General features: G+C 43.5%; 1 protein-coding gene across 1 annotated transcript; it reads right to left on the bottom strand.

Moving 5' to 3' along the window:
- Positions 1 to 1,335: 1,335 nt before the first annotated feature.
- On the bottom strand, positions 1,336 to 26,994 carry LOC132816848 (nucleoside hydrolase-like). The gene is made up of 7 exons (XM_060826826.1): positions 26,889 to 26,994; positions 18,587 to 18,658; positions 17,467 to 17,657; positions 13,017 to 13,196; positions 10,725 to 10,836; positions 9,343 to 9,479; positions 1,336 to 3,110 (listed from the first exon to the last, which is right to left on the bottom strand). The coding sequence occupies exons 2-7, from the start codon at positions 18,609 to 18,611 to the stop codon at positions 2,763 to 2,765; spliced, it is 993 nt and encodes a 330-aa protein (XP_060682809.1). The 5' UTR covers positions 18,612 to 18,658; positions 26,889 to 26,994; the 3' UTR covers positions 1,336 to 2,762.
- Between the last annotated feature and the right edge of the window lie 564 nt (positions 26,995 to 27,558).

Raw genomic sequence — 27,558 nt, 5'->3', positions numbered from 1 at the left:
AACCCAAGTATGAACTACTGGAATAGACAGCCTGTTTAAACGTGTTACCAACAATGCCTCTGTAATTTACTTCCACGCAAGTGGTGAGCATTAATGCTATTTATCCAAATGTCCTGAGTAAGTAGTAGAGGGGACTATACAATACCTGTTTTTGAGACAACTCAAACACTTTCAGATGGCCAAATTACCTTTCAAACACAAAACTTTATTTTATAGGTAACACATACAATTTACTTTGCACATCAAGTTCTCACAAGTCCAAAGCATGACAGACAGTCAGACATAGCGTTACATTAGGGCGTAATGTTTGATAAGACATCAGGAGACTACCTTGGCATTGAACTGTTTTTTAAAAACTCTATCCAACTAATTAGACCCGGCCTCAGTTTCAACATTTCATGCAAAAAAAACAGTTCTCTGATAAGAAAATACAGTGCTGAGGTTTTTGATGTGCTCAAGTCTAAAATCTCAAACTTGTGCCACTCAAACTGCAGGGGCATGGAATCTCCAGTGCCCATCCCTTACACGTTTTAGTCTCCACCAACAACCCCACCCCAACATCAATTGTGCAAACTGACTTCCTCCTTTAGCTGCAATCTTACTGGATTTCCACATAAGACCACAAGATGTAGGTGCAAGTTAGGCTATTCATCTATCAAGTCTGATTTCCAATTTCTGACTCTCACACCCTGTATTTCTTTGACCCTATCACTCTGAAATATCTAGATCCTGATCCTGATTTTCAAGCCCCCAACTTGCTAAACCCATGATCACTAATTAATCTACTTAGTGCTTCTCAGCTGCTTTTGAGCAGGAAACCTACTGAAAATATGGAACAGTCTTCCTACTGTTAAAAATCCTGGAAAACTGTTAGCACACTCACCACTTGCTCTATGCACAGCCTGGAGTAAATACTGGAACTAATATTGATGGAACAGTAGTTTTAAAGTATGCAAAATATAGAACTTCAAATGTTTATTGTACTTTAAAATTAGAACTTCACCCACCTTCAGCATCCATTTATAGTGGAACCAAATACCACTAATTGGGAGATAAACATAGACTCTCATTCTTCCCAGGGATCTGAAAGAAATGATGCTCATACAGTTCTCCAAGCTTCCAACATCTCTCTGAATGGGAGCTATAATATCCAGTGAGTCTTCATCCATTTAGTTATTTGAATGAAGGAGGACATTTCTCAATAAACGTAATGAACTGGATCAGGCTCCAGATGGAAATAAATACAACTGAAAACAAATAGTTGCATGCATCTCTCATTTTTATTGATTTATAACATACAAGAGCGCGTTTATCCATTACAATCCAATGCTAGTACATCTGATTAAATAAAAGCAAAGCTCTTTTTAAAAAAGTATAACATATTCCTCTATGAGATTAAATATAGAAATTTTCACAATTAAAAGCAAAGTATTACAGATGCTGGAGATGAAAATATAAACAGAATGTGCTGGAGAAAGTCAGCAGACCTAGCAGTATATAGGAAGAGAGACACTGAGTTAATGTTGAGTCCAGTATGATTACTTCTTCAGTCCCAAAGAACTCCCCTCAGATGCTGCCAGATCTGCTGACTTTCTCCAGTACTGTTTTTATTTTAGCTTTCATAACTGAATTGATCCTTGCATCAAATTCAGCTAACTAGTAAAACAAAGAAAGCGAAATGGTTTTCTCGAAATGCAAATTTCTAAGGCCAAAGCATAATCAGCTGGTTAATGCTGTAACAATTAATAAAAGCGACTTTAAAATAGTAAAGCACCCAAGGCATTTAATAGAAGACTGGGCAAAAGGCAAACGTGAGGACTGCAGATGCTGGAGATCAGAGTCTAGATTAGAGTGGTGCTGGAAAAGCACAGCAGGTCAGGCAGCATCTGAGGAGCAGGAAAATTGACATTTTGGGTAAAAGCCCTTCATCGGGAATTTAATAGAATACCCCCATTAAGTAAATTTGACACTGTAGTGATTGGAATCAGGTGGACCTCATTGACTATGAGCTCCTTGATTGGGGTTTTAACCCAGGCCAATCCAGGAGCATCAGTTCAGGGGCTGGCAACAGGCAGGCTGGCCAGAGCCAGTGTGCTGTGCACATGTAAACAAAGGGTGACTTGGTCATGGGACACTGGCTTCGATGAGTTATTTCAGACACCAACATAAGGAGATATTAGGAAACCTGACAGAAAGTTTGGTCACATTGGTAGGATTTATACAACATCTTAGAGGGAAAAGAAAGGCAGAGAGGTATAGGGGTTGAATTCCAGAGCTTAGGGAGGATACAGCTGACAATGGAGTGATGGAAGGCAGCAGACATGTGGCTAGAATGGAAGGATTAGAGAATCTCAGGGTTGCAGAGATAGGGAAAGATTTAAAGATAAGAATTAAAAGCCAATGTAGCTCAATAGGATAGGGGACAGGTAAACATTAATTGGATTCAGTGGAAGCTAGGTCTAGGCAGCAAATTTTGCATGACCTCAGTTGTACAATGGGAAGAAAGGTGGAATGCCACCAGAAGAGCATTAGAATAATCAACTTTGAGAGATGGTAATGGCATGAATGAAGGTTTTCATAGCAGATGAGTTGAGGCCAGGCAGACACAAGCAGTGTAACTGTGATAAAGGTATTAGCAATGTATCAGCATGTTGTTTAAATTTGGCTAAGTTTGTATTGCATTAGAGTTTACTTCCTAAATAATACAACATGAAATATATGTTCACTTTTCCTTTCTTTCCCCACTAAAAGCTTGCAGCATCCTATTTCACAGCATTAACCAACAGCTGCTTGAACTTTTCCATGTCACATTTCAGAAAAACAATAGCTTTGTGCTTTAGTTTCAGGAGATCAAGGGTATCTAGAACCATCATCCCTCTGGTCAATGATCCATGCAGTTCCACACTTACCCCAGACACTGCATGTTCAGTGACAACAGACTCATCAATTGCAGCAGCCATTGCATAGGAATCACAGGACACAAACCCCTGTCCAAAGTACAACTCTTTGTTGCCTTGATCATCTTTGACATACTGAGTAGTAAGTGCAGTTATACTTTTCATGAATCGAGCTTTTTCAGTATTTTGATTTACCCACTGATGAAAAAAGTCCTGCAATTTAAAAGAAAAAGTGATAATATTTCGGCCACTGAAAGAGCTTTTCGCCCAGATATCGATAACATTTTGAATAACCCCACAACCCAACGGCAGATAATGGACTGGGATGTTTGAGCAGAAGTAATGCTATCCCTTATCAACAAATGCCACTCCCCCTCCTCTGTTGCTCCCCTTTCTATCCTTCCTGTAGCATTTATATCCTGCAAGTTGCCAGTCCTGTCCATCCCTGAGGCATGTTTCTGTAATTGCTATGATTTCCCATCCCGGCATTGCATTCACAAACATGCACTCTCCCTCAACCACCGATGCTCAGTTGGAACAGTATGAGTCATCGCTGAAAATGTGTTACTGGAAAAGCGCAGCAGGTCAGGCAGCAGCATCCAAGGACACAGTATGAATCATCTACAAGACACACTGTCTTCTTCTCTACAATCAGCAAGTTGATTAAAAACCCAACACTGCTCACTTTGGAAGCCACTGAAGGCTGTTTGTTCCACACCTGTGTTAATTACCTGTTGCACAGTTGTACAATTTCAGTCAAAAAATCCTTCCTGCAATCCTGATTTGCTTTCATAGTTCCAAATTTGTAAATATAGTTCGCCATGTTTATTTTAAACAGCCACTAACATCAGCCAAAAGGGAGACCGATTATCTGTTTGCAAAGGAAGTTGGCAGCTGCAGCTCCACACGTTCTCTTAGAAACAGCTGTGCTCATTCATTAGTGTTAAGATTCAGTGAATGTCAGAAGTACACAAGTAACACCTTGATGTTCAATTACTTTTGTGCACTTGTACTCTGCTAAACCCTTTAACTTGTATTTGCTTTCATCTACCCAGGCCATGCGGGTATCACTGGCTGAGCCAGCATTTACTACCTCTCATCACTTGCCCTTGAGCAGGTGGTGGTGTGCTGACTTCTTGAATGGCTGCAGTCAATATGCTTTGGTCAATGCACAATGTCATTATGGAGGGAATTCAACTCAATCCTCCAGTATTTGTATCCAACAACACTGAAGGAACTAAGATATATTTCCAAGTCAGGATGGTGAATGGGTTGGAGGGGAACTTATAACCATAAGATAGAGGAGCAGAAGAAGTAGGCTGTTCAGCCAATCACATCCACTCTGCCATTCAAAGAAATAATGGCTGATCTGTTATTCCTCAACTCCACTTTCATGCCTTTCCCCTATATTTGCAGATGGTGTTCCCATGCATCTGCTGCCCTTATCCTTCTATACATTAGTGGTTGTGGGTTTGGAAGGTGTTGTCTAAGAATTTTTACAGTGTGCCTTGTAGATGATTCGTAATGTTCCAACTGACCATCGGTGGTTGAGGGAGTGGATGTTTGTGAATGCAATGCCGGGATGGGAAATCATAGCAATTACAGAAACATGCCTCAGGGATGGCCAGAAAAATGTGTTGCTGGAAAAGCGCAGCAGGTCAGGCTTCATCCAAGGAGCAGGAGAATCAATGTTTCAGGCATGAGCCCTTCTTCAGGATGGACAGGACTGGCAACTTGCAGGATACAAATGCTACAGGAAGGATAGAAAGGGGAGCAACAGAGGAGGGGGAGTGGCATTTTTTGATAAGGGATAGCATTACTTCTGTACTTAGGAAGGACATTCCAGGGAATACATCCGGGAAGTTATTTAGGTGGAATTCAGAAATAAGAAAGGAATGATCACCTTATTGGGATTGAATTATACACCCCCTAATAGTTAGCAGGAAATAGTTAGAAACAAATGTTGTAAGGAAATTTCAGCTATCTGCAAGAATAATAGATAGGTTATGGTAGGGGATTTTAACTTTCCAAACATAGACTGGGATTGCCATAGTGTGAAAGGTTTAGATGGAGATGAATGTGTTCAGTGCGTACAAGACAATTTTCTGATTCAGTATGTGGATGTACCTACTAGAGAAGGTGCAAAACTTGACCTACTCTTGGGAAATAAGGCAGGGCAGGTGACTGAGGTGTCAGTGGGGGAGCACTTTGTGGCCAGCGACCATAATTCTATTGGTTTTAAAGTAGTGATGGAAAAAGATAGACAGATCTAAAAGTTGAAGTTCTAAATTGAAGGAAGGCTAATTTTAACAGTATTGGGCAAGACATTTCAAAAGCTGATTGGGGGCAGATGTTCGCATGTAAAGGGACGGTTGGAAAATGAGAAGCCTTCAAAAATGTGATAACGTCAGTTCGGAGACAGTATATTCCTGTTATGGTGAAAGGAAAGGCTGATAGATTTAGAGAATGCTAGATGACCAGAAAAATTGAGAGTTTGGTTAAAAAAAAGAAAGAAGCATATGTCAGGTATAGACAGGAGAGATCCTTAGAAGAGCATAAAGGCAATAGGATATTACTTAAGAGGGAAATCAGGATGGGAACAAGGGGACATGAGATAGTTTTGGCGAAGAGGGTTAAGGAGAATCCAAAGGATTTTTATAAATACATTAAGGACAAAAGGGTAACTAGGGAGAGATTGGGGTCCCTTAAATATCAGCAAAGCAGCCTATGTGTGGAGTCGCAGGAGATGGGGGAGATACTAAATGAGTATTTTGCATCAGTGTTTACTGTGGAGAAGGACATGGAAGATAGAGAATGTGGGGAAATAAATGGTGACATCTTGAAAAATGGTGCTGGATGTCTTGAAATGCATAAAACTGGATAAATCCCCAGGACCTGATCAGATATACCCCAGAACTGTGTGAGAAGCTAGGGAAGAGATTGCTGGGCCTCTTCCTAAGATATTTGTATCATCGATAATCACAGGTGAGGTGCTGGAAGACTGGAGGTTGGCTAATGTGATGCAACCATTTAAGAAAGGTGGTAAGGACAAGCCAGGGAACTATAGACCGGTGAGCCTGACATTGGTCATGGGCAAGTTGCTTGAGAGAATCGTGAGGGACAGGATGTACATGTATTTGGAAAGGCAAGGACTGATTAAGGGTAGTCAGAATGGTCGTGTGTGTGGGAAATCATGTCTCACGAACGTGAGTGAATTTTTGAAGAAGGAACAAAGAGGATTGATGAGGACAGAGCAGTGGGCGTGATCTATACGGAGTGCAATAAGGCATTCGACAAGGTTCCTCATGGGAGAGTGGTTAGTAAGGTTAGATCTCATTGAATAAAGGGAGAACTAGCCATTTGGATACAGAACTGACTCAAAGGTAGAAGACAGAAGGTGGTGCTGGTGGAGGGTTGCTTTTCAGACTGGAGGCCTGTGACCAGTGTATGCCAAAAGTATCGGTGCTGGGTCCACTGCTCTTTGTCATTAATATAAATGATTTTGATGTGAACATAGGAGGTATAGTTAGTCAGTTTGCAGATGACACCAAAATTGGAGGTGTAGTGGACAGCAAAGAAGATTCCCTCCGAGTACAATGGAATCTTGATCAGATGGGCCAATAGGCTGAGGAGATGGCAGATGAAGTTTAATTTAGATAAATGCGAGGTGCTGCATTTTGGAAAAGCAAATCAAATCAGGACTTATACACTTAATGGTAATGTCCTAGGAAATGTTGCTGAACAAAGAGCCCTTGGAGTGCAGGTTCATAGTTCCTTGAAAGTGGAGCCGCAGGTAGATAGGATAGTGAAGAAGGCGTTTGGTATGCTTTCCTTTATTGGTCAGTGCATTGAGTACAGGAGTTGGGAGGTCATGTTGCAGCTGTATAGGACATTGGTTATGCCACTTTTGGAATATTGCGTGCAATTCTGGTCTCATTCCTATCGGAAGGCTGTTTTTTAAGATTAGATTAGATTCCTTAGTGTGTGGAAACAGGCCCTTTGGCCCAACAAGTCCACACCAACCCTCCAAAGAGCAACACACTCCCCCTCTGACTAATGCACCGAACACTATGGGTAATTTAGCATGGCCAATTCACCTGACCTGCACATCTTTGGATTGTGGGAGGAAACCAGAGCACCTGGAGGAAGCCCACGCAGACACAGGGAGAATGTGCAAACTCCACACAGACAGTGGCCCAAGGCTGGAATCGAACCTGGGACCCTGGTGCTGTGAGGCAGCAGTGCTGACCAATGAGCCACCATGCTACCCATTGTGAAACTTGAAAGGGTTCAGAAAAGATTTACAAGGATGTTGCCAGGTTTGGAGGATTTGAGCTATAGGGAGATACTGAATAGGCTGGGACTGTTTTCCCTGGAGCGTCAGAGGCTGAGGGGTGACCTTATAAATATTTATAAAATGATGAGGGGCATGGATAGGGTAAATAGATAAAGTCTTTTCCCTGGGGTGGGGGAGTGCAGAACTAGAGGGCTTAGGTTTAGTGTGAGAGGGGAAAGATAATAAAAGGGGCCTAAGGGGCAACCTTTTCATGCAGCGGGTTGTGTATATGGAATAAGCTGCCAGAAGAAATGGAAAATTGCAGCATTGAAAAGGCATCTGGATGTATAAATGAATCGAAAGGGTTTAGAGGGATATGAGCCAAGTGCAGGCAAATGGGACTAGATTATGTTAAGATAGCTGGTCAGCATGGACAAGTTGGACTGAAAGGTCTATTTTCGTGCTTTACTTCATTTTGACACTAGAACCCTAAATGGCCTGTTTTGTCTGGGATCATTTCCTGTGCTGGCAGAGATTATTATGAAGATCCCACCTTTTCAGCCTCACCACCCACCTGAGGGGTTGGGAACTTCCAAGTTAAAGGACCACCAGTCATCTTTCTCTACAATTAGTGAGCAGCCACTAAGACTGTAGAAATTTTATCTTTATCTTTATATAACATTTATCATGTTCTAGTTTGTACTGCTTGCATTTCATTACATAATCCAATTTATTCAATGATAATTTACAAAAATCCATTGAATATTGTATACTCTCTTAAGCGAGGGAAACCGCAAATCCCAGATGTCATTATATTCAGTGCACAGCAGAAAAGCTTACTTGGATCCAAATTTGTCGCAACCTTTCACAATTTAAAGCACTTTAAAATATGCCCTCTTACTGCAGTCTGTTCGTGAAGACCTCCCCTCCTGGTACATGGCTCCCAAAAGTTTAACCCTTTAATAGTTAGCCATTTTAAACCTTGAAATCTAATTAGAATAGGGGGCTAGACCGATTCAAAAATCTATGCTCGTTGATTAATGTAACTGGGATTGCTTATACATATGTATGAAGTAACTAGAGTTAGTTCCACCATGTATTCTATCAGAAAGGAAACTAAACTTATCTCAAGAGGGTTGGAATATAAAAGCACCGTTGTGCTACTGAGACTTTATAAAGCTCTGGTTAGGTCCCATGTGGAGTACTGTGTCCAGGTTTGGTCTCCACACCTCAGGAAGGACATACTGGCACTGGAACGTGTTCAGCGGAGATTCACACAGATGATCCCTGGAATGGTTGGTCTAACATAAGAGGAATGGCTGAGGATCCTGGGATTGTATTCATTGGAGTTCAGAAGATTAAGGGGAGACTTAATAGAAACTTACAAGATAATACATGGCTTGGAAAGGGTGGACGCTAGAAATTTTTTCCGTTAGGCGAGGAGACTAGGACCTGTGGACACAGCCTTAAAATTAGAGGAGGTCAATTCAGAACAGAAATGTGGAGACATTTCTTCAGCCAGAGAGTGGTGGGCCTGTGGAATTCATTGCCGCAGAGTGCAGTGGAGGCCGGGACGCTAAATGCCTTCAAGGCAGAGATTGATAGATTCTTGATGTCTTGAGGGATTAAGGGCTACGGGGAGAATGCTGGTAAGTGGAGTTGAAAAGCCCATCAGCCATGATTGAATGGTGGAGTGGACTCGATGGGCCGAATGGGCTTACTTCCACTCCTATGTCTTATGGTCTAAATGTTTTTGCTAGTACCAGTTCCTATGTTGCATGATCCAATAACAAAACACAGAATGTGAATGTGAACTCCCAGAACTAAACTTCCATCTGAATCCTAACTTTTCTTCATTGGGACTGGACACAGTCCCAACAGTTGCAAATGTGTTGCTGGTCAAAGCACAGCAGGCCAGGCAGCATCCCAGGAATAGAGAATTCGACGTTTCGAGCATAAGCCCTTCATCAGGAATGTTCAACAGTCCCAACAGTGGCTTCCAAGCAGAGTGGTGATGCTAGGATTACAAAGCTGGAGCCAAAGAGGCCGGGAGCTCCCTGAGACAGTACCTCCTTTCAAATGATGGACGGAGTATTAAAAGGCTGAGGGGTAGCTGACAAATTGTGCCCCAAATCCTGAGATTCTTGCTGCCTATTTTGAAGAACTTACCCATGGTAATCGATGACGGAGACTATATTCCAAGGTGGCAATGTGAGTGGGGCATGTAAAATGGCTGAGGACAATGGAAGCTGCTTCTGGGTCAGTAACAAAGTTAAACTCACTGCAGACTCTCACATTCCCTCGAGCTGAAAATAAAGCAGACATCGTAGATGTTGAGAACACGATAATTGACATAATGTCCCGATAATCGGCTATCTTGGAGGTTAGACCTTTACTAAGCTTCAGATGGAAAGGGTGGAGGGTGGCCTTCCTGCCTGAAGATCTACTGAAACTCTTAGGAAATTGCTCAAGGCTGACTTTAGAACCACATCTTATCATTGGTGAATCACTGCCCAGCAAATTCAGTCAAGCTTGGCTGTGGCCTACTGAGGGGGTGAAGACAGAGGTGTCTCTCATCCCATACACTCTGCAACTGATCAAGGGGAGACCTTAGTGTGAAGCTATTCTCTTGCCTTTTAAATTGACCCACTCACCCACTTCGCCAAGGTCCTGGTTTATTATCCCCAATGTCCTCACACTCACCTCTCTCCAGCATTCTATTGTTAATCCCTGCTGAAGATCTCAGTGCAGTATTAGCTCTGGCCTTCTGGCCCAGTGGTGTTGACAATGTTATGATCAGTTGGGGGAGGCTACTGAAAACCGATGGGAACTTTATGTTGTTCATTTTCAGGAGACCCAATGGAATGTTGCAATGATTCAACATTTCCTGGGGCAGTGATATGCTCCCATTGACATAATAGTGTTGCAGTGTAGACATGCACAGCAGGTCAGGCAGCATCCGAGGAGCAGGAAAATCAACATTTCAGGCAAAAGCCCTTCATCAGGAATGAGGCCAGGATGCTACCTGACCTGCTGTGCTTTTCCAGCACCACTCTAATCTTGACTCTGATCTCCAGCATCTGCAGTCTTCACTTTCGCTTTGGAGTATAGACATCCCATCCCAAGAGCTGCTGACAAATCAGTGGTTGCAAGATTAGAGTGGTGCTGGAAAAGGACAGCAGGTCAGGCAGCATCCTGGCCTCATTCCTGATGAAGGGCTTTTGCCTGAAATGTTGATTTTCCTGCTCCTCGGATGCTGCCTGACCTGCTGTGCATGTCTACACTGCAACACTATTATGTCAATGGGAGCGTATCACTGCCCCAGGAAATGTTGAATCATTGCAACATTCCATTGGGTCCCCTGAAAATGAACAACATAAAGTTCCCACCGGTTTTCAGTAGCCTCCCCCAACTGATCATAACATTCCATCCACCAACTGTCTTCCTCTCTCTCTCCTGATGCTGTCAGATCTGCTCTGTACTTCCATCATTTGCTGTTCAAGTCAGATTTCTAGCCTCCACAGTATTTTGCTTCAGTAAAGGAGACCTACCTTCCATGTTTCCTCCCATGATGTACAAAGATTTCAGTTTTGTTGGGAAAGTGGGGTCCATTTTTGCAGCCAGGGCCACATTGGTCAGGGGTCCAACAGCAACAAGACAGACCTACAAGATGATGCAATGTCTGAGGATAGTAACAGTGAGACGTTCATTCCTTTGTACATTGTAATAGTAAAAAGCTATTGCTGAATTCCAAGTAAAACCTATTGCAGTGTTCATAAATGTTTTTAGGAATACTGCATTGTATATCAGACATACAATGTTTCAATGAGAATGCGACTCTGTTTGACCTACTTAAGGTCTACAAGTAAATAAACATAAAAGTTCGGATCAGGCTACTTGATCCCTCCACCATGTCCCACCATTTAATATGATCATGACAAGTCTGTTTGTATTTCAAATTGCATATTCCTGTCTACCTGTGATAACCTTTGATTTTCTCACCCAACAAGAATCTACCAATCTTTCCTTTAAATGTATTCAGTGGCCCTGCCTCCACTGCCATCTGAGACGGAGAAATCCAAAGTCAAACAACATAGAAATATTCTCGTCTCTTTCCTAAACGGGCATGTGTTCATTGTTAAACAGTGCTCCCTAGTGCTAGAATTGTGACAAGAGGAAATATCCTTTCTCCATCCAAGTTACCAACGCTATTGAGGATCTTATATACTTCAACCAAACCACGCTTCACTCTAAACTCCAGTGGAAACAATCCCAGTCTGTCCAATTTATCCTCATCAAATAAACTGCTCAAACCAGGGATCAGTCCAGTAAAGTACCTTTGAACCACCTCAAAGATGTTCATCTCCTTCCTTAAAAAAGTGAGGTCTAAACTGCACAAAGGATTCAAGATGTGGTTTCATTAATGCCCTCTGTAACAGAAGTTGAACATTCTTGCGTTCATGTTCTATTCATTTTGTAATAAAGAATAGCATCCCATTATCTTTCTTAATTACTTGCTGAACCTGCGTATGAACATTTTGTGACTCATGCAGTGGAATAACAAGATCACTCTGCAGCTCTGAATTCTGCAGTCACTTTCTATTTAAAGTAGTCCTCTGCTTTTTTATTCTTCTTTCCAAAGTAAGTAACTTCACACTTCCTACCTTATACTTGGTAAGAATTTTGCATACTCACAGTCTGTGTGTCTCCATCTCTAACACATCCACTTCACAATTTACTGTCCTACCCATCTTTGTCTCAGCTGAAAACATAGTTACTAATCCATCATTTTCTTTCTCCAAGTCATTGATATAAACTGCACAAAAAGCACAGGTCCCTGCACAGACCCTGTGCGACCCCACTCAGCACATTGTGTTAATAAAATTGTTTTGTTACTGGAAATACAATTCCTTATTTACAAAAACACAATTAAAGTTTGTGCTGGCATTTCATTAATATGTTCAAATATTCTTCCCTGAGAATATAATCTTAACTTGTTCACAATTACAATAGTTTAGCTATAGCACAGGACATTTTATTCTTGAAACATTTAGCACAAACCTGAATTGTGATGGTTTGCACAGAAATACCACTGTTTCCAAATTTCCTTAATCTTTTACGCTTCTGCTGAGATAAGATCCTCTCCTTACTTACACAGGCCTGCCCCAATTCAAAAAAACAAGCTCACTCCAGTCTCCTGCCAAGTGTCCGTAAGGTTTTCAAAGACTTTGACCGCTAAGTTTTGCTGTCCCAACTACTTTGTGTATTTCACAATTACAGTGGGTACAGTGGGTACAAAAAACCCACCAATGGTGCCCTGACAAAATGCTTTAAATCTAAGAAAGGCATTCCCAACAGCAGCAGGCTTTTTCCAGCTGATGTGCCCAGCATGAAAACCCGAATCATGTAAAACTAGCTTCATTGACCAGGACATGTTCACGTGCCTGAAGCCAGACTCCTGAAGCTACTGCTCTGCTTGGAACACAGTCAAACTAGGAGACTTGCAGGAGGAAATGCTTTTTGGATGTCCTGAAAGCATCAGTGAAGTGATCAAACAGCCGAAGCAACTCATTGGTGTCCCTGACTTGTGACCCATAAAGATGGAAAAGGTACATTTGCAAAACATTGTTAGATTTCAATGGGAATGCACAGAGGTTAAACTGAGGTGGCAGAGAAAATGTACAATCCTCCTCGCAGCCTATCTATCTGACTCTTCATGTGGCAGAGACTGCAGAACGTACATTAGATTTACAGAGATGTCTCAAAAGACACGAAGCTGAAAGGAAGCAGGTCACCCTCAATCCCAAGGCACAACCCTTGAACGAGGGAAGACGACATCTCACCTGGCCAACATGCTTGTTGACTATTCTTATCATGGCATTCACTGCATGCTCAGCTTGGATGTGTTCCAGCCCTGGAGCCTTCGGGTCTGGGACATCACCCAGACCATCCTTTCCATGATAAGCAGCATCATGGAGACGTTCTCCAAGGAGAGAGGTACCTGCACCCCGGTATACAGGAATCTGTGCAAACATGGAAACGTAGTTTTCAGAAATACTGAGCATACATCACGTCAGTTCTTCAGAAAACAGTAAATGTAAGAAAGATGATTAATAATTTTATTGAAAAACTTCCCTGAGTTATTTAGTTGTTAACCAGACAGACAGTGAGTATTGTTAAAAACTCAGGCAGTTTCTACATTAGTCTTCTTGGCATTTACTAAGTTAAAAACAGGGACAGTACAACTGACTCCAATTCTTAAATTAGGAAATGAAGAAATCAAACAGATTCCAAATATTTGATTATTGAAGTCCTCATTTAAAGTTGCCCCATTTAGCATTATTTACTTTAAGATGTAGGTGCTTTAGTTTTTAAGGTTTTTTTTGTTTTTAAGAAATGGAGCCTCAAATCTGTTAAGTACCTGTTGAGAGTATCATTATTTTTATCTTCCCTCATTTAGTTAGATTAGATTCCCTACAGTGCGGAAATAGGCCTTTCAGCCCAACACCTCTACACTGACCCTCCAAAGAGTAACCCACCCAGACCCATTTCCCTCTGGCTAATGCATGTAGTATGATGGGCAATTTAGCATGGCCAATTCTCCTGACCTGCACACCTCCTGGTTTGAAACTGTGAGTTGAAGTTGAGAATTAAACTTTGAACAGCAGCTTGTTTTGAACAAAAGCAGTGGAGAACAAAGGACTGGTGTTTGCAGCCTGGAACAATAACACAGGTTAATTAATGATCTAAGCACCCTATAGACAAACCAGTAGCTAGCTGCTGTCAGGGACCTGCAGCTGGTAGGATGCTGAGTTGGTCAACTAAGGGAGGACTAAGGATGGCCAGCCAACTGCAGAATGTTAGAAAAGGAGGAGGAAAAGTGAGCTACCTCTGACTGGGTTTTGTGCAGGGAGCAGCTTTGCTTTAGCAGCTACTGCACTGGGCTAGGTTTTTGCTTTTGCTTTCTCTAGTTATTATTCTGGTGAAAGTTTTTTTTAAAATTCCAGTTGTAAGAAACCAGTCAAAGGCTCCACAGGTCTGCAGAAGCTGTTTAAATCGACTGGTGACTTTGGAATTCAAGCAAGATATACACAATCACCCAAGGATTTCACAAAGGCCTGGTATTCATCACTGAGACAGTCATCCCTTACTAACAATTCTTTTATTTTAAGAAAAAAAATCCCTTAATTCTGTCTATCAGAACGAGAGTAAAAAGTGAGGTCTGCAGATGCTGGAGATCAGAGCTGAAAACGTGTTGCTGGTTAAAGCACAGCAGGTTAGGCAGCATCCAAGGAACAGGAAATTCGACGTTTCAGGCCAGAGCCCTTCATCAGGAATGAGGAGAGTGTGTCAGGCAGGCTAAGACAAAAGGTAGGGAGGAGGGACTTGGGGGAGGGGCGATGGAGATGTGATAGGTGGAAGGAGGTCAAGGTGAGGGTGATAGGCCGGAGTGGGGTGGGGGCGGAGAGGTCAGGAAGAAGATTGCAGGTTAGGAGGGCGGTGCTGAGTTGAGGGAACCGACTGAGACAAGGTGGAGGGAGGGGAAATGAGGAAACTGGAGAAATCTGAGTTCATTCCTTGTGGTTGGAGGGTTCCCAGGCGGAAGATGAGGCGCTCTTCCTCCAGCCGTCGTGTTGTTATGTTCTGCCGATGGAGGAGTCCAAGGACCTGCATGTCCGTGGTGGAGTGGGAGGGAGAATTAAAGTGTTGAGCCACGGGGTGGTTGGGTTGGTTGGTCCGCGCGTCCCAGAGGTGTTCCCTGAAGCGTTCCGCAAGTAGGCGGCCCGTCTCCCCAATATAGAGGAGGCCACATCGGGTGCAGTGGATGCAATAGATGATGTGTGTGGAGGTGCAGGTGAATTTGTGGCGGATATGGAAGGATCCCTTGGGGCCTTGGAGGGAAGTGAGGGAGGAGGTGTGGGCGCAAGTTTTACATTTCCTGCGGTTGCAGGGGAAGGTGCCGGGAGTGGAGGTTGGGTTGGTGGGGGGTGTGGACCTGACGAGGGAGTCACGAAGGGAGTGGTCTTTGCGGAACGCAGATAGGGGAGGGGAGGGAAATATATCCCTGGTGGTGGGGTCCGTTTGGAGGTGGCGGAAATGACGGCGGATGATACGCTGTATACGGAGGTTGGTGGGGTGGTAGGTGAGAACCAGTGGGGTTCTGTCTTGGTGGCGGTTGGAGGAGTGGGGCTCAAGGGCGGAGGAGCGGGAAGTGGAGGAGATGCGGTGGAGGGCATCGTCGATCACGTCTGGGGGGAATCTGCGGTCCTTGAAGAAGGAGGCCATCTGGGCTGTACGGTATTGGAACTGGTCCTCCTGGGAGCAGATGCGGCGGAGACGAAGGAATTGGGAATATGGGATGGCGTTTTTACAGGGGGCAGGGTGGGAGGAGGTGTAGTCCAGGTAGCTGTGGGAGTCAGTCGGTTTATAGTAGATGTCTGTGTTGAGTCGGTCGCCCGAGATAGAAATGGAAAGGTCTAGGAAGGGGAGGGAGGAGTCTGAGACAGTCCAGGTGAATTTGAGGTCGGGATGGAAGGTGTTGGTAAAGTTGATGAACTGTTCAACCTCCTCGTGGGAGTACGAGGCAGCGCTGATACAGTCATCGATGTAGCGGAGGGAAAGGTGGGGGGTGGTGCCAGTGTAGTTGCGGAAGATGGACTATTCCACATACAGAGAGTCAGGGTTTGTGATCAAAAAGGATAAGATTCAGATTGTAGATATGGATTACACTGCCGTATTGTTCATCTATGTTCTACTGAAGTTACATGCTTAACAGCAAACTGATTTTTTTTTTGTTTAAATTAAACTTGGTATCAAAAATCTGTTCAGAAACAACTGAGTGATTTTCAGGCTGGTTAATGTTGCTGTATTGCCAATCCAGTAATTGTGAGGCTGAGTTGGTTTGGCTTGCTATCCATGTCATAACACATACTTTACTGCAGTTTGACACAAACTCTCCTGCTCCCCAACTTGTGCCATGCCAATTCCCACACCACCACCCAAGGGTTGCACCAAGAAGCTTTTATTCATCAGGCTTCAGGCTGCCACTGGAACCAATGCATGGACCTTGTCACATATTGGCTACTGTCTGATAGCATCTTCTTACACAGATAGCAGTGCCCCTTCCAGGCGGCAGCCACTGCCTTTAGGATCTGCTCGGACAGGATTGTACTGGTCCTCTTGGGTAATGTGGGGCCTCGGCCTGTCAGCTAAGCTGAGCAGAGGCTGACAGCCAAGTTTGGTACCCATGAGGATGGCCTCAACCGGGATTTTGGGTTCATGTCAGATTTACATGACCCCATTACACTATACACTTGCACAAGCACACATATACACACACTCATGCACACTCTCTCATACACGTGTTTTCTCAGACACAGACACATGTACACCCTCCCACACTCACACCAATACACACACCCTCTCATAGGCTTACACTCCATCACACTCATGCGCACGCACATGCATGCAGACACACACACACACACACACACACACACACACACACACACACACACACACACACACACACACACACACACACACGTCTATGGGGTGAATTTGCATTTGCAGAATTGTATTTGCAGATACATTCATACATTCCATTTTACTCTAAAAGCAAACAATCTGCAGGCAGTCAATGCAGGCAGAAAATCCATGTAATATTTTATAAATTCCTACTTCAGAAATAGAACCAGTTTGATTCAAGATTGGGATGCAGACAGACTCTAACTTTTAGTCCAATGAAAGAGCTGAGATGTCACATTTTTTAAAAAAATCTTAAACTATCTCGAGAATGTGACTTAAAAGAAGTTCTAAGATTAACATATAATGAACTGAAACCTGCAATCCATTCCAAAAGATGAAATACTTAACTGCAATCTCGACTTTATTCAATTATATGACATGTCATCTTTTGCATAAATCCTGTTCCACAGTTACCTGATGAAGGAGCAGCGCTCTGAAAGCTAGTGTTTCCAAATAAACCTGTTGGACTATAACCTGGTGTTGGATGATTTTTTATCTAGGAGGAGGACATGGAAGGTAGTTGGTTCAGACTGGCTTTGCTTTCCAAATTAATTACTGAATGGCAGAACAGGCTTCAGGGGCCGAATGGTCTGCTGCCGTTCCTGTTTTGTGTGTTCGTTCCAAACAGAAACAATAGGGCAGCATTTTGACAGAAGTAGGATATGTCCAAGCTTTAAGTGAGTTTTGTATTCCTCACTTCTTGTTACTGAACAAAAAACAGAGTCCCAGGTATAGAGATTTGTTTCTCTGCTCTTCCACACCTACCTCCATCCTATTGCAAAGTTGTAACACTCGCAGCACATTTTTGCAAACGTTTTCAATGTTTGTGTTTCCGTGAGTACACGTTATACCCAGGATGTGTACATCAGGAGCTGCAAGAGCCATCATCATCGCTTGGGCATCATCCACCCCACAGTCAACATCTAACAGCAACAGCTTCTTTCCCATTGTACAACCTGAAATGCAGAGCTTTTGTTTGAAAAGGCATTGCTTAACAATGTAAAATTGAACAGTACTTGATGACTTATGGGTCGAAAATGGATATTTAAGCCAGTTGATAATTCAACCTCCACAGCCTACACCCACCCCTCCTGAGTCCAGGGCACTATTATTCCCTACCCCATACAGACACATAAAATATCTGAGTGGAGTAGGCCATTTGACCCTTTGAGTCTGTCCTGACATTCAATATGATCATGGCTGACCATCCAACTCAGTACCCTGCTCCTACTTTTTCCCTACATCCTTTGATTCCTTCTGTACTAACCCTTTGCAATGAGCCAGCAACTGTTGCAGATCCAGTCTTGGTTCCGACCCCTTCCAATCTCACCATACACCTGACCCAACCCAAAGGATACCCGGAAAATGCAGTAACTTTCAGTGAAGTAAAAGGACAACTCCTGGGTCTCTGACCACTTTCTCCTGACCGTTGTGAGGAGGAAGTGGACGATATCCACAGCTTAAAGTCAGGAGATTGGCTCCTTTCTGTGTGATCAGGATTCAGTGAAGTGCAGATAAATAATTTGTTTGTATATCAGCTACTTAATCTACTAGCATTGAGTTGTAATGGTGGTAGGAGAGGTATAGATAAACCAGGACCTGGACACAAAGGGCTTATCCTACTGATAGAGTCGGTATTGGTTTACAGAGCAGGTCATTGTTGGGGATCATCCAATAACGCTGAGGAGTGAAATTCCAGTGAGGCCATATAAGTGTTTGTGAATGGATTTGTTAGAATCAGAATAAGCTTTGGATCAGAAATATGTTCAGCTGTTGATGGGTTCTGAATTTTACTTCCTTAGGGACATTTTTATTAGTAGTAGGTACACCTATTAAAAATGTTAACTATAAAATTTTATTTTTCTTCTTCAACCTTAACACTCACCCGTCTGTACTGTAATTTGCTCCATTTTTGTGTCCAGGGCTCTTCCAATGTAGCAAGTTCTCAATTTCCACTCTGCAAGTTAAAGGAATATGTTAACCTGAGAAAACTTTCTGTGTTACCTGGTGAATTGCTTCACTGTCTGAATTGTATGTGATGAAGATATGGCTGAAAAGGAAACAAAAAGTTTTTAATGGATTTTAAAAAAAACATAAGTGATAGCTTAAAGGACCTTTGCTTTGTCCTTAGTGGACTTGATTATGGAGGATGGCAGTATGGAGTGTGCCTCTGAATTCAGAGGGTGGACGCACTGGATACTGCAAAGGTGATCGGCCTTGACAACGTTCTGACAATATTCCATAAGACTTGTACTCCAGAACCCGCCACTCCCCGAGCCAAGCTGTTCCAGTACACCTAAAGCACTGCCGTCTACACAACAATGTGGAAATTTGCTCAGGTATACTAAAAAAAACCCAAAAGAAGTGAAGATATTGGAAATCAGAAACAAGAACAGAAATTGTTGGGAAAACTCAGCAGGTCTGGCAGCATCTTTGGAGAGAAATCAGAATTAACATTTCGGTCACTGAACCTGAAATGTTAATTCTGATCTCTCTCCAAAGATGCTGCCAGACCTGCTGAGTTTTGTCAGCAATTTCTGCTTTTGCCCTGTACACAAAAAAGGACTAATTCATCCCCGCCCCAACTGCCCCCCTATCAGTCCACTCTTGATTATCAGAAAGGTGATGGAAGGTATCAGAAACTGTGCTATTAAGCAGCACATACCCAGAAATGGAATTAGAGATTTTATTGTCATGTGTACTCCACTACATGGCTTCAGGAATATAGTGAAAAGTGTAGAGTCACCATTCCCAGTTCCTTCTGAGATACAGAAGTACCGAGGTACAAAAGCATAGGTATAAAGTAGAAAGTAAGGAAATAAGTTAAAACTTCAACATTACAGTCCTTCTTCAGATCCATGGGCGTGGTTGCGGGTCTTCCACTGAACACAGAGTCTAACACCAGCAGGAGGTAGTCAGCCACCCTCGTGCCTTTTTGACACACTACACATCACCATCTTGGCCGAGCTCAGCAATGCAGCGCCCCCTGAGGCTGCCAGTTCCTGCACCCATCATAGGGACCAAACCTGCCTCCCTCCCCCACTGCCGGGAACACACTCTCCCCTCCCTCCCCCACCGTGAGGAACACACTCTCCCCTCCCTCCCCCACTGCGGGGAACACACTCTTCCCTCTCTCCCCCACCGTGAGGAACACACTCTCCCCTCCCTCCCCCAACCGCCGGGAACACACGCTCCCCTCCCTCCCCCACCGTGAGGAACACACTCTCCCCTCCCTTCCCCAACCGCTGGAAACACACTCTCCCCTCCCTCCCCCACCACGGGGAACACACTCTCCCCTCCCTACCCCACCGCAGGGAACACACTCTCCCCTCCCTCCCCCACCGCCGGGAACACACTCTCCCCTCCTTCCCCTACCGCCGGGAACACACTCTCCCCTCCCTCCCCCACCGCCGGGAACACACTCTCCCTTCCCTCCCCCACTGCGGGGAACACACTCTCCCCTCCCTCCCCCACCGCCGGGAACACACTCTCCCCTCCTTCCCCCACCGTCGGGAACACACTCTCCCCTCCCTCCCCCACCGTCGGGAACACACTCTCCCCTCCCTCCCCCACCGTCGGGAACCCACTCTCCCCTCCATCCCCCCCGCCAACAGGAACACACCCTCCCTTCCCTCCCCCACCGTGAGGAACACACTCTCCCCTCCCTCCCCCACCGTCGGGAACACCCTCTCCCCTCCCTCCCCCACCGTTGGGAACACACACTCCCCTCCTTCCCCCACCTCCGGGAACACACTCTCCCCTCCCTTCCCCTCCGTTGGGAACTCACTCTCCCCTCCCTCCCCCACCACCAGGAACACACTCTCCCCTCCTTCCCCCACCGCCGGGAACACACTCTCCCCTTCCTCCCCCACCGCGGGGAACACACTCTTCCCTCTCTCCCCCACCGTTGGGAACACACACTCCCCTCCTTCCCCCACCTCCGGGAACACACTCTCCCCTCCCTTCCCCTCCGTTGGGAACTCACTCTCCCCTCCCTCCCCCACCACCAGGAACACCCTCTCCCCTCTCTCCCCACCGTCGGGAACACACTCTCCCCTCCCTCCCCCACCGCGGGGAACACACTCTTCCCTCTCTCCCCCCACCACCGGGAACACATTCTCCCCTCCCTCCCCCACCGCCGGAAACACCCTCTCCCCTCCTTCCCCCACTGTCGGGAATACACTCTCCCCTCCCTCGCCCACCATGGGGAACACACTCTCCCCTCCCTCCCCCACCGCCAGGAACACACTCTCCACTCCGTCCCCCACCGCGGGGAACACACTCTCTCCCCCCTCCCTCACCGCTGGAAACACACTCTCCACTCCCTCCCCCACCGCCGGGAACACACTCTCCCCTCCCTCCCCCACCACCGGGAACACCCTTTCCCCTCCCTCCCCCACTGTCGGAAGATAAAAGAAGCAGTGAGTGCAAAACAGTAAAAGGAGCCCACACACTGTGCTGCTGCAGCAGTGACCTGCTCACTGACTGCCCAGTTTGGGTACTGTCAGGGAAACCCAGCTCCTGACCTGATTCTAACCCTGGTTCAGACATGGACAAACCAGTTGAATTTCTGAGAGGAAGCAAGAGTGACTGCCCTTGATATCAAGATCAGATTTGACTGAATGTGGCACCAAGGAGCCCGGCTCAATGGCAATGAGGAGAAAACTTCCTATTGGTTGATGGAATACCTGACTTATTGGTTGTTGGAGGTCAATCATCTCAACAAGAAATCCTCAGGGCAGTGTCCGAAACCCAATCATCTTCAAATGCTTCATCAATCAACTTCCCTCTAGAGGTGTTCATTGATGACTACAGCATGTTCAGCACTATTCGTAACTCGTATAGTTGCGCTATTCTCTACTGAAGCTGTCCATGTCCCAGTGCAACAAGATCTAGACAATACCCAGGATTGGGCTAAATGTGACAAGTAACATTTACATCTCAAATGCCAGGCAATGACCATCTTCAATAAAAGACAATCAAACCATCCTCCCTTGACATTCAATGGTGTTACCATCAACTTCCAGGGGGTCATCACTGACCACAAAATGAACTTGATTCACTACATAAATACAGTGACTAAAACAGCAGGTCAGAGGCTAGGAATGCTCCAATGAGTAACTCACTTCTTTACTCCTCCATTGCTGGTCCACCATGAACAAGGCTCAAGTGAGGAGGGTGATGGAATACTCCCCGCTTGCCTGGCTGAATGCAACTCGATCAAAACCCAAGATGTTTAACATTCGGCAGCACGGTGGTTCAATGGTTGGCACCGCTGCCTCACAGCGCCAGGTTCCCGGGTTCGATTCCCATAACCATGTGGAGTTTGCACATTGTCTGCGTGGGTTTCTTCCCACAGTCCAAAGATGTGCAGATTAGGTGGATTGGCCATGCTAAATTACCCAAAGTCTTCAGGGATGTGCAGGCGAAGTTGATTAGTCATGGGAAATGCAGGGTGAAGAGGACATCTGAGTGGGATACTCTTTGGAGGACCAGTATGGACTTGATGGGCTGAATAATCCACTTCCACACTGAAGGGAATCTTTGATCCTATCATCCAGGACAAAGTGGCCTGCTTGATTCGCCCCACATCTGCAAACACGCACCCCCCCTGCCCCCCACCCCCCCGGTGCTCAGTAGCATCAGCATATACCATCAAGAAATTCACCAAGGATCCTCAGATATCACCTTCCAAACCCACAACCATGACCAGCTAGAAGGACAAGGGCAGCAGATATGTAAGAACTTGCAAGTTTCCCTCCAAGCTGCTCAACATCAAGACTCGGAAATATATCACTATTCCTCCAGTGAGCGATGGTACTATGTCTTTAAGAGATGTAATTTGCCCCTTTTTAAATGAAGGGAGGTTGAGACAGAGGTGGTGAGTGGCCTGTTCACAACCAATAAAGTAAAGATTGGGAGGCCTTGAGGTTTTTAAAACGGTTGGAACAATAGAAGCAACACGAAGAGGTGGGGTCAAGCTCCCACAAAACCAGGATTTTAGTTTAATTTTCAGTAGCTGTTGGGGTTTGGAAGCTGCTATACATCTCTCCCTGCTACAGCAAAATGCTTAAGTTCTCTCTAAGATTTTTTTGATGTTCTTTCCATCTGAACTGGAGAGGTCCTGGAGAATGTTGCTGAACAAAGGTAGCTTGGAGTGGAGGATCATAGTTCCTTGAACGTAGAGTTGCAGATAGATAGGATAGTGAAGAAGGCGTTTGGTATGCTTTCCTTTATTGGTCAGAATATTGAGTACAGGAGTTGGGAGGTCATGTTGTGGCTGTACAGGACATTGGTTAAGCCACTGTTGGAATATTGCGTGCAATTCTAGTCTCCTTCAGTTCGAAAGAATGTTGGGAAACTTCTAAGGGTTCAGAAAATGTTTACATGGATGTTGCCTGGTCTGGAAGGTTTCAGCCCATAGGGAGAGGCTGAATAGGCTGGGGCTATTTTCCCAGGAGCACAGAGGTTGAGGGGTGATCTTATAGAAGTTTATAAAATCATGAGGGGCATGAATAGGGGTAAATAGATAAAGTCTTTTCCCTGAGATGGGGTATTCCAAAAATAAGGGCTTAGGTTTAAGGTGAGATGGGAAAGATATAAAACGGACGTAACGGCAACTCTTTCACACAGAGGATGATGTGAGCATGGATTGAGCTGCCAGAGGAAGTGGTGGAAGCTGGTACAATTCCAACATTTAAATGGGGATATGAATAGGAAGGGTTTAGAGGGATATGGACCAAATGCTGGCAAACAGGACTAGGTTAGGTTAACATATCTGGTCAGCATGGACAAATTAGACTGAAGGGTCTGCTTCCATGCAGTTTATCTCTATGACTCTAATTGCAAAACAGACAGTCCTTTTTACTGAATTTGCCTTTGCCAAGGGTGTGTTTATAGGATGTTACTATATTGGAACAGTTACTGTTTAGTAGTTAAATAATCTATTATTCTGTTAAGCTTTCCAATAGCGTTGATATTCTAATTCTTCTTTGTTATATTTTAACTATAGTGTAAGAATAATGTGCTTTTTGCTTCAAGCCTGATAATTTGACCAATTAAATTGCATCCAGAACATACCTTGCTCTTGCCTTTAAAAATAAGAAAGTGTTGGGGTCTACTTTATTTTCTTAATATATTTTGAGGGGGTTTGGCGGCACGGTGGCACAGTGGTTAGCACTGCTGCCTCACAGCACCAGAGACCCGGGTTCAATTCCCAACTCAGGTGACTGACTGTGTGGAGTTTGCACATTCTCCCAGTGTCTGCGTGGGTTTCCTCTGGGTGCTCCGGTTTCCTCTCATAGTCCAAAGATGTGCAGGTCAGGTGAACTGGCCATGCTAAATTGCCTGTAGTGTTAGGTAAAACAGGTAAATGTAGGGGTCTGGGTGGGTTGCACTACGGCGGGTCGGTGTGGACTTGTTGGGCCGAAGGGCCTGTTTCCACACTGTAAGTAATCTAAAAAAATCTAATCATAGTATTAGTGTTACAGAAGCAAGTTGTTCTATGTATTTGGAGAACTAAAACCTGATTAAATGTGCCATACTAAAGTTTGTGTGATGCACTGTGTTGGACTGAAACATTTATAATTTACTGCAGTCAAGAGTAATTATTTTTGGGTTGGTCCTCATTTTTAAGAGCACATGGTTCTTAACTTTTTCAACACTTAAGAAAATGAAAACATATTTGATACTATTAAAATAAGACCCATTTGAAGTAAGAAATCAGAAACTGTAACAGAAACAAACAGCAAAATGCAGGCTGCAATGGCTTAGAGGTTATTTTAAAAAAAAACCTCTTTTTGAAAGTTCAAGATAATGAAAGACTGTAAAACTGCTTGTCGGAAAGCCACAGGAACTGTCTAAAATGCCAGTCAGTCCTGTTTCAATTTCAGTTCTTAATTTTTTTTAACCCAAAATTTGATGCCATTCCAACTGGTTTCTATATGCAGGTTTTCTGATAGATTTTGTTATATCTCCTTCTTTTTTCAAAAACTCTTTTAAAACCTTCATGTTCAGAGGAATTTAAAGCAGCGCCAGACTTGTTTGCAGCCAAATTATAAAATAACCCTGGTATCCAAAATAGAAACATCAAACAAACCGTAAAAGTTGTGATCAAAAGGGTGTGATTATGAGATGTTACTAGATTGGAACAGTTACTGTTTAGTAGTTATTATTATGCTAAGTTTTCAAATAAAGTTATTCCAATTTTTCTTTCTTTTGTTAATATTTTAACTATAGTGCAAGAATAAAGTGTGTTTTGCTTCAAATCTGGTAATTTAACCAATCAAATTGCACCCAGAACACAATGCCTTTCACTTGCCTTTAAAAAAAAGTAAACGCAGAGTCCAGGTTATTTCCTTAATGTATTTTAAGGGATTTGGTCTGGTCCATAACAAATGTCTCTGGGTCAAAAGAATGGAATTACCTCCATAATGTGTTGTGGAAGTACCTACAGAACACAGACTATAGTATTTCAAAATGCAGCTAATCAGCACCTTCTTGAGGGTAACTAGGGACAGGCAATAAATGGCTCACCCAGTGACACTAACAAGGGAATTTTAAAAGTTGCCTTTGTGATCAGGTCTTAATAAGTCTTTAGTTTTAGTCAAGCAGGTATCTCGACCATCCATAGAGGTGAGAATGGAACAGGAACATGGTAACTTTTTTTGGAGTTGACTTTAACTGTTTAGCTACTCTATAACCTTAAGGTAGAATGAGTTAAACATTATTCTTCCCACCCAGATTCAAGTACACTGAATTTCCTATCACAGAATATATCTTCTGTTAATGGTTCTCAAATCATCACACTCAGACACATTAACACACAGACACATTAAAGGCTTCACTGAAGATATACTTAATCCAAAATGCTTCATGCCGAAATACAGAAATTTAGACAATCCAGATTTCCCTAGTTCTCAGACTTGACTTTCAATGACAGAAATAGGACCAGTGTGTTTTCCATATTACACCATGTGCCACGTTGTCATGAAACATGATCCAATCTTAACTGATAAATGCACCCCCCTCCCACCCCACCAAAAACCACAAAATTAGATCCAGTAATATAATGCCAAACAGAAGTTCAGGTGACAAGGAGCCAGTATTAATGTCACAGAAACAACCTGTTCTCTGCATTCTGGGGAACTAAAACACCTTAAAAGTGACACTGTGATAGTAGGTGTTGCAGTGTGATGTAGTGAAACATTCATAACTTGCTGTAATCTGAAACATTTATATTTGGGTTGGTCCTCAGTTTTGAAAGTGAGTGCTTCTTAACCTTTTCAACATTTGAGAAAGTAAAAACCCATTTGTCACCAATTATTAAAAAATGATCCATTTGAAGTAAGAAACCAAAAACTGTAACAAAACAAAATCAAGCAATATTTTTAAATAGGAAGTAAGTTAGCTCTTCATAAGGATTGTAAAGACATTAAACTTTTTAATCAGTGTTGAATGCAATGTAGGACAACAAGTTGCAATGGCTTAGAGGCTGCTTATTAATTTAAAAAAACTAAATAAAACTATTTTTTGTGAGATCAATATAATAAAAGTTGCGAAAATAGCTGGAAAAATGCATGGCATAAACCCACAGAATGTGTCAAAAAGCCACTCAGTTCCGTTCCAATTTCAGTTCTTAATTTTTAATCCAAAATTTAAACCCATTCTTACTCCCCAACCCCTCCAAGTATGGACTGGTTTGGCTTACAGGTTTTCCAATTGACTTTGTTATAGATTTTTACCAACAAAAATCTTTTAAAATCTGAGTGTTCAGAGGAATTTAAAGCAGCACTAAACTTGTTTGTAGCCAAATTATTTAAAGAAGCCTGGAGTCCAAAACCAATATCAACCAAGCCATAAATGTTAGATCAAAATATGAAGGAGCTACATGCTAGATAAGTTCCCTCATTGATGATGTTCACCAAGCTTGGTGAAAGTGTGCCTTTTACAGGTTGTTAGAAGTACCATGTATATTTCTGTGCGTAGCTCAGCAACAATTGTTTCTTACTATTATTCTCTTCCACAAGATTATTCAATTAAATTAGTTTGTCATAAAAATGGAACATGTTGGAAACCATGTGCAGATGTGACAGCAGCTGTGCAGAAATAAAGTTTTCGATTCTGACATGATTCTTCAGAAAACAATTATTCATGGATCAGCACAGGAAAACATAAATTTCACTCACCAAGCGTGTTCTCAACCAACTTGTTCCTTTGCCTTTAGTTTGCATGTTACACAATACGCTCCTCCAAAGGCATATGAAGCCGACAAACTCCACCTCTTGGTGGAAGTTGATTAACTTGTCTTAAAGTGACTGGGTTGGTCTTCAACGACATGTGGTGTTCAACCAGAACAATCTTGTTTTCCAGGCCGCTTGTTTTTTTCAGTTCAAAACTCATACCATGTGCAATATTATAAGTTTTAAATTAAGATAAAGATAATTATCAACAGATTATGTTTATAAAGCACACAATTTTGTTGGTGCTGAACTTCCAGAGACACTCTCTGCCCCATAAGTTACATTAACGCTTAAAAATATGAAAAGTGAAAAATCACACAACACCAGGTAATAGTCCAACAGGCTTATTTGGAAGCACTAGCTTTCGGAGTGTTGCTCGTTCGTCAACCATCTGATGTAGGAGCAGTGCTCCGAAAGCTAGAGTGCTTCCAAATAAACCTGTGGGACTGTAACCTGGTATTGCATGATTTTTGACTATGAACAAGAGAGACTGTTATCCTCCAGTTCCTGCTTCTCTTCTGGATCCAGGCAGCCTACCTTGTCTGCAAATTTCAGGAAGTCAATAATTTAGAAACACTTCCCTTTCTCATGGGGACAAGAATTATGTGGGAATTGT

Source organism: Hemiscyllium ocellatum, chromosome 6, assembly GCF_020745735.1.
Source record: "Hemiscyllium ocellatum isolate sHemOce1 chromosome 6, sHemOce1.pat.X.cur, whole genome shotgun sequence".
Classification (NCBI taxonomy): Eukaryota; Metazoa; Chordata; class Chondrichthyes; order Orectolobiformes; family Hemiscylliidae; genus Hemiscyllium; species Hemiscyllium ocellatum.
This window is presented reverse-complemented; position numbering and strand designations above follow the sequence as displayed.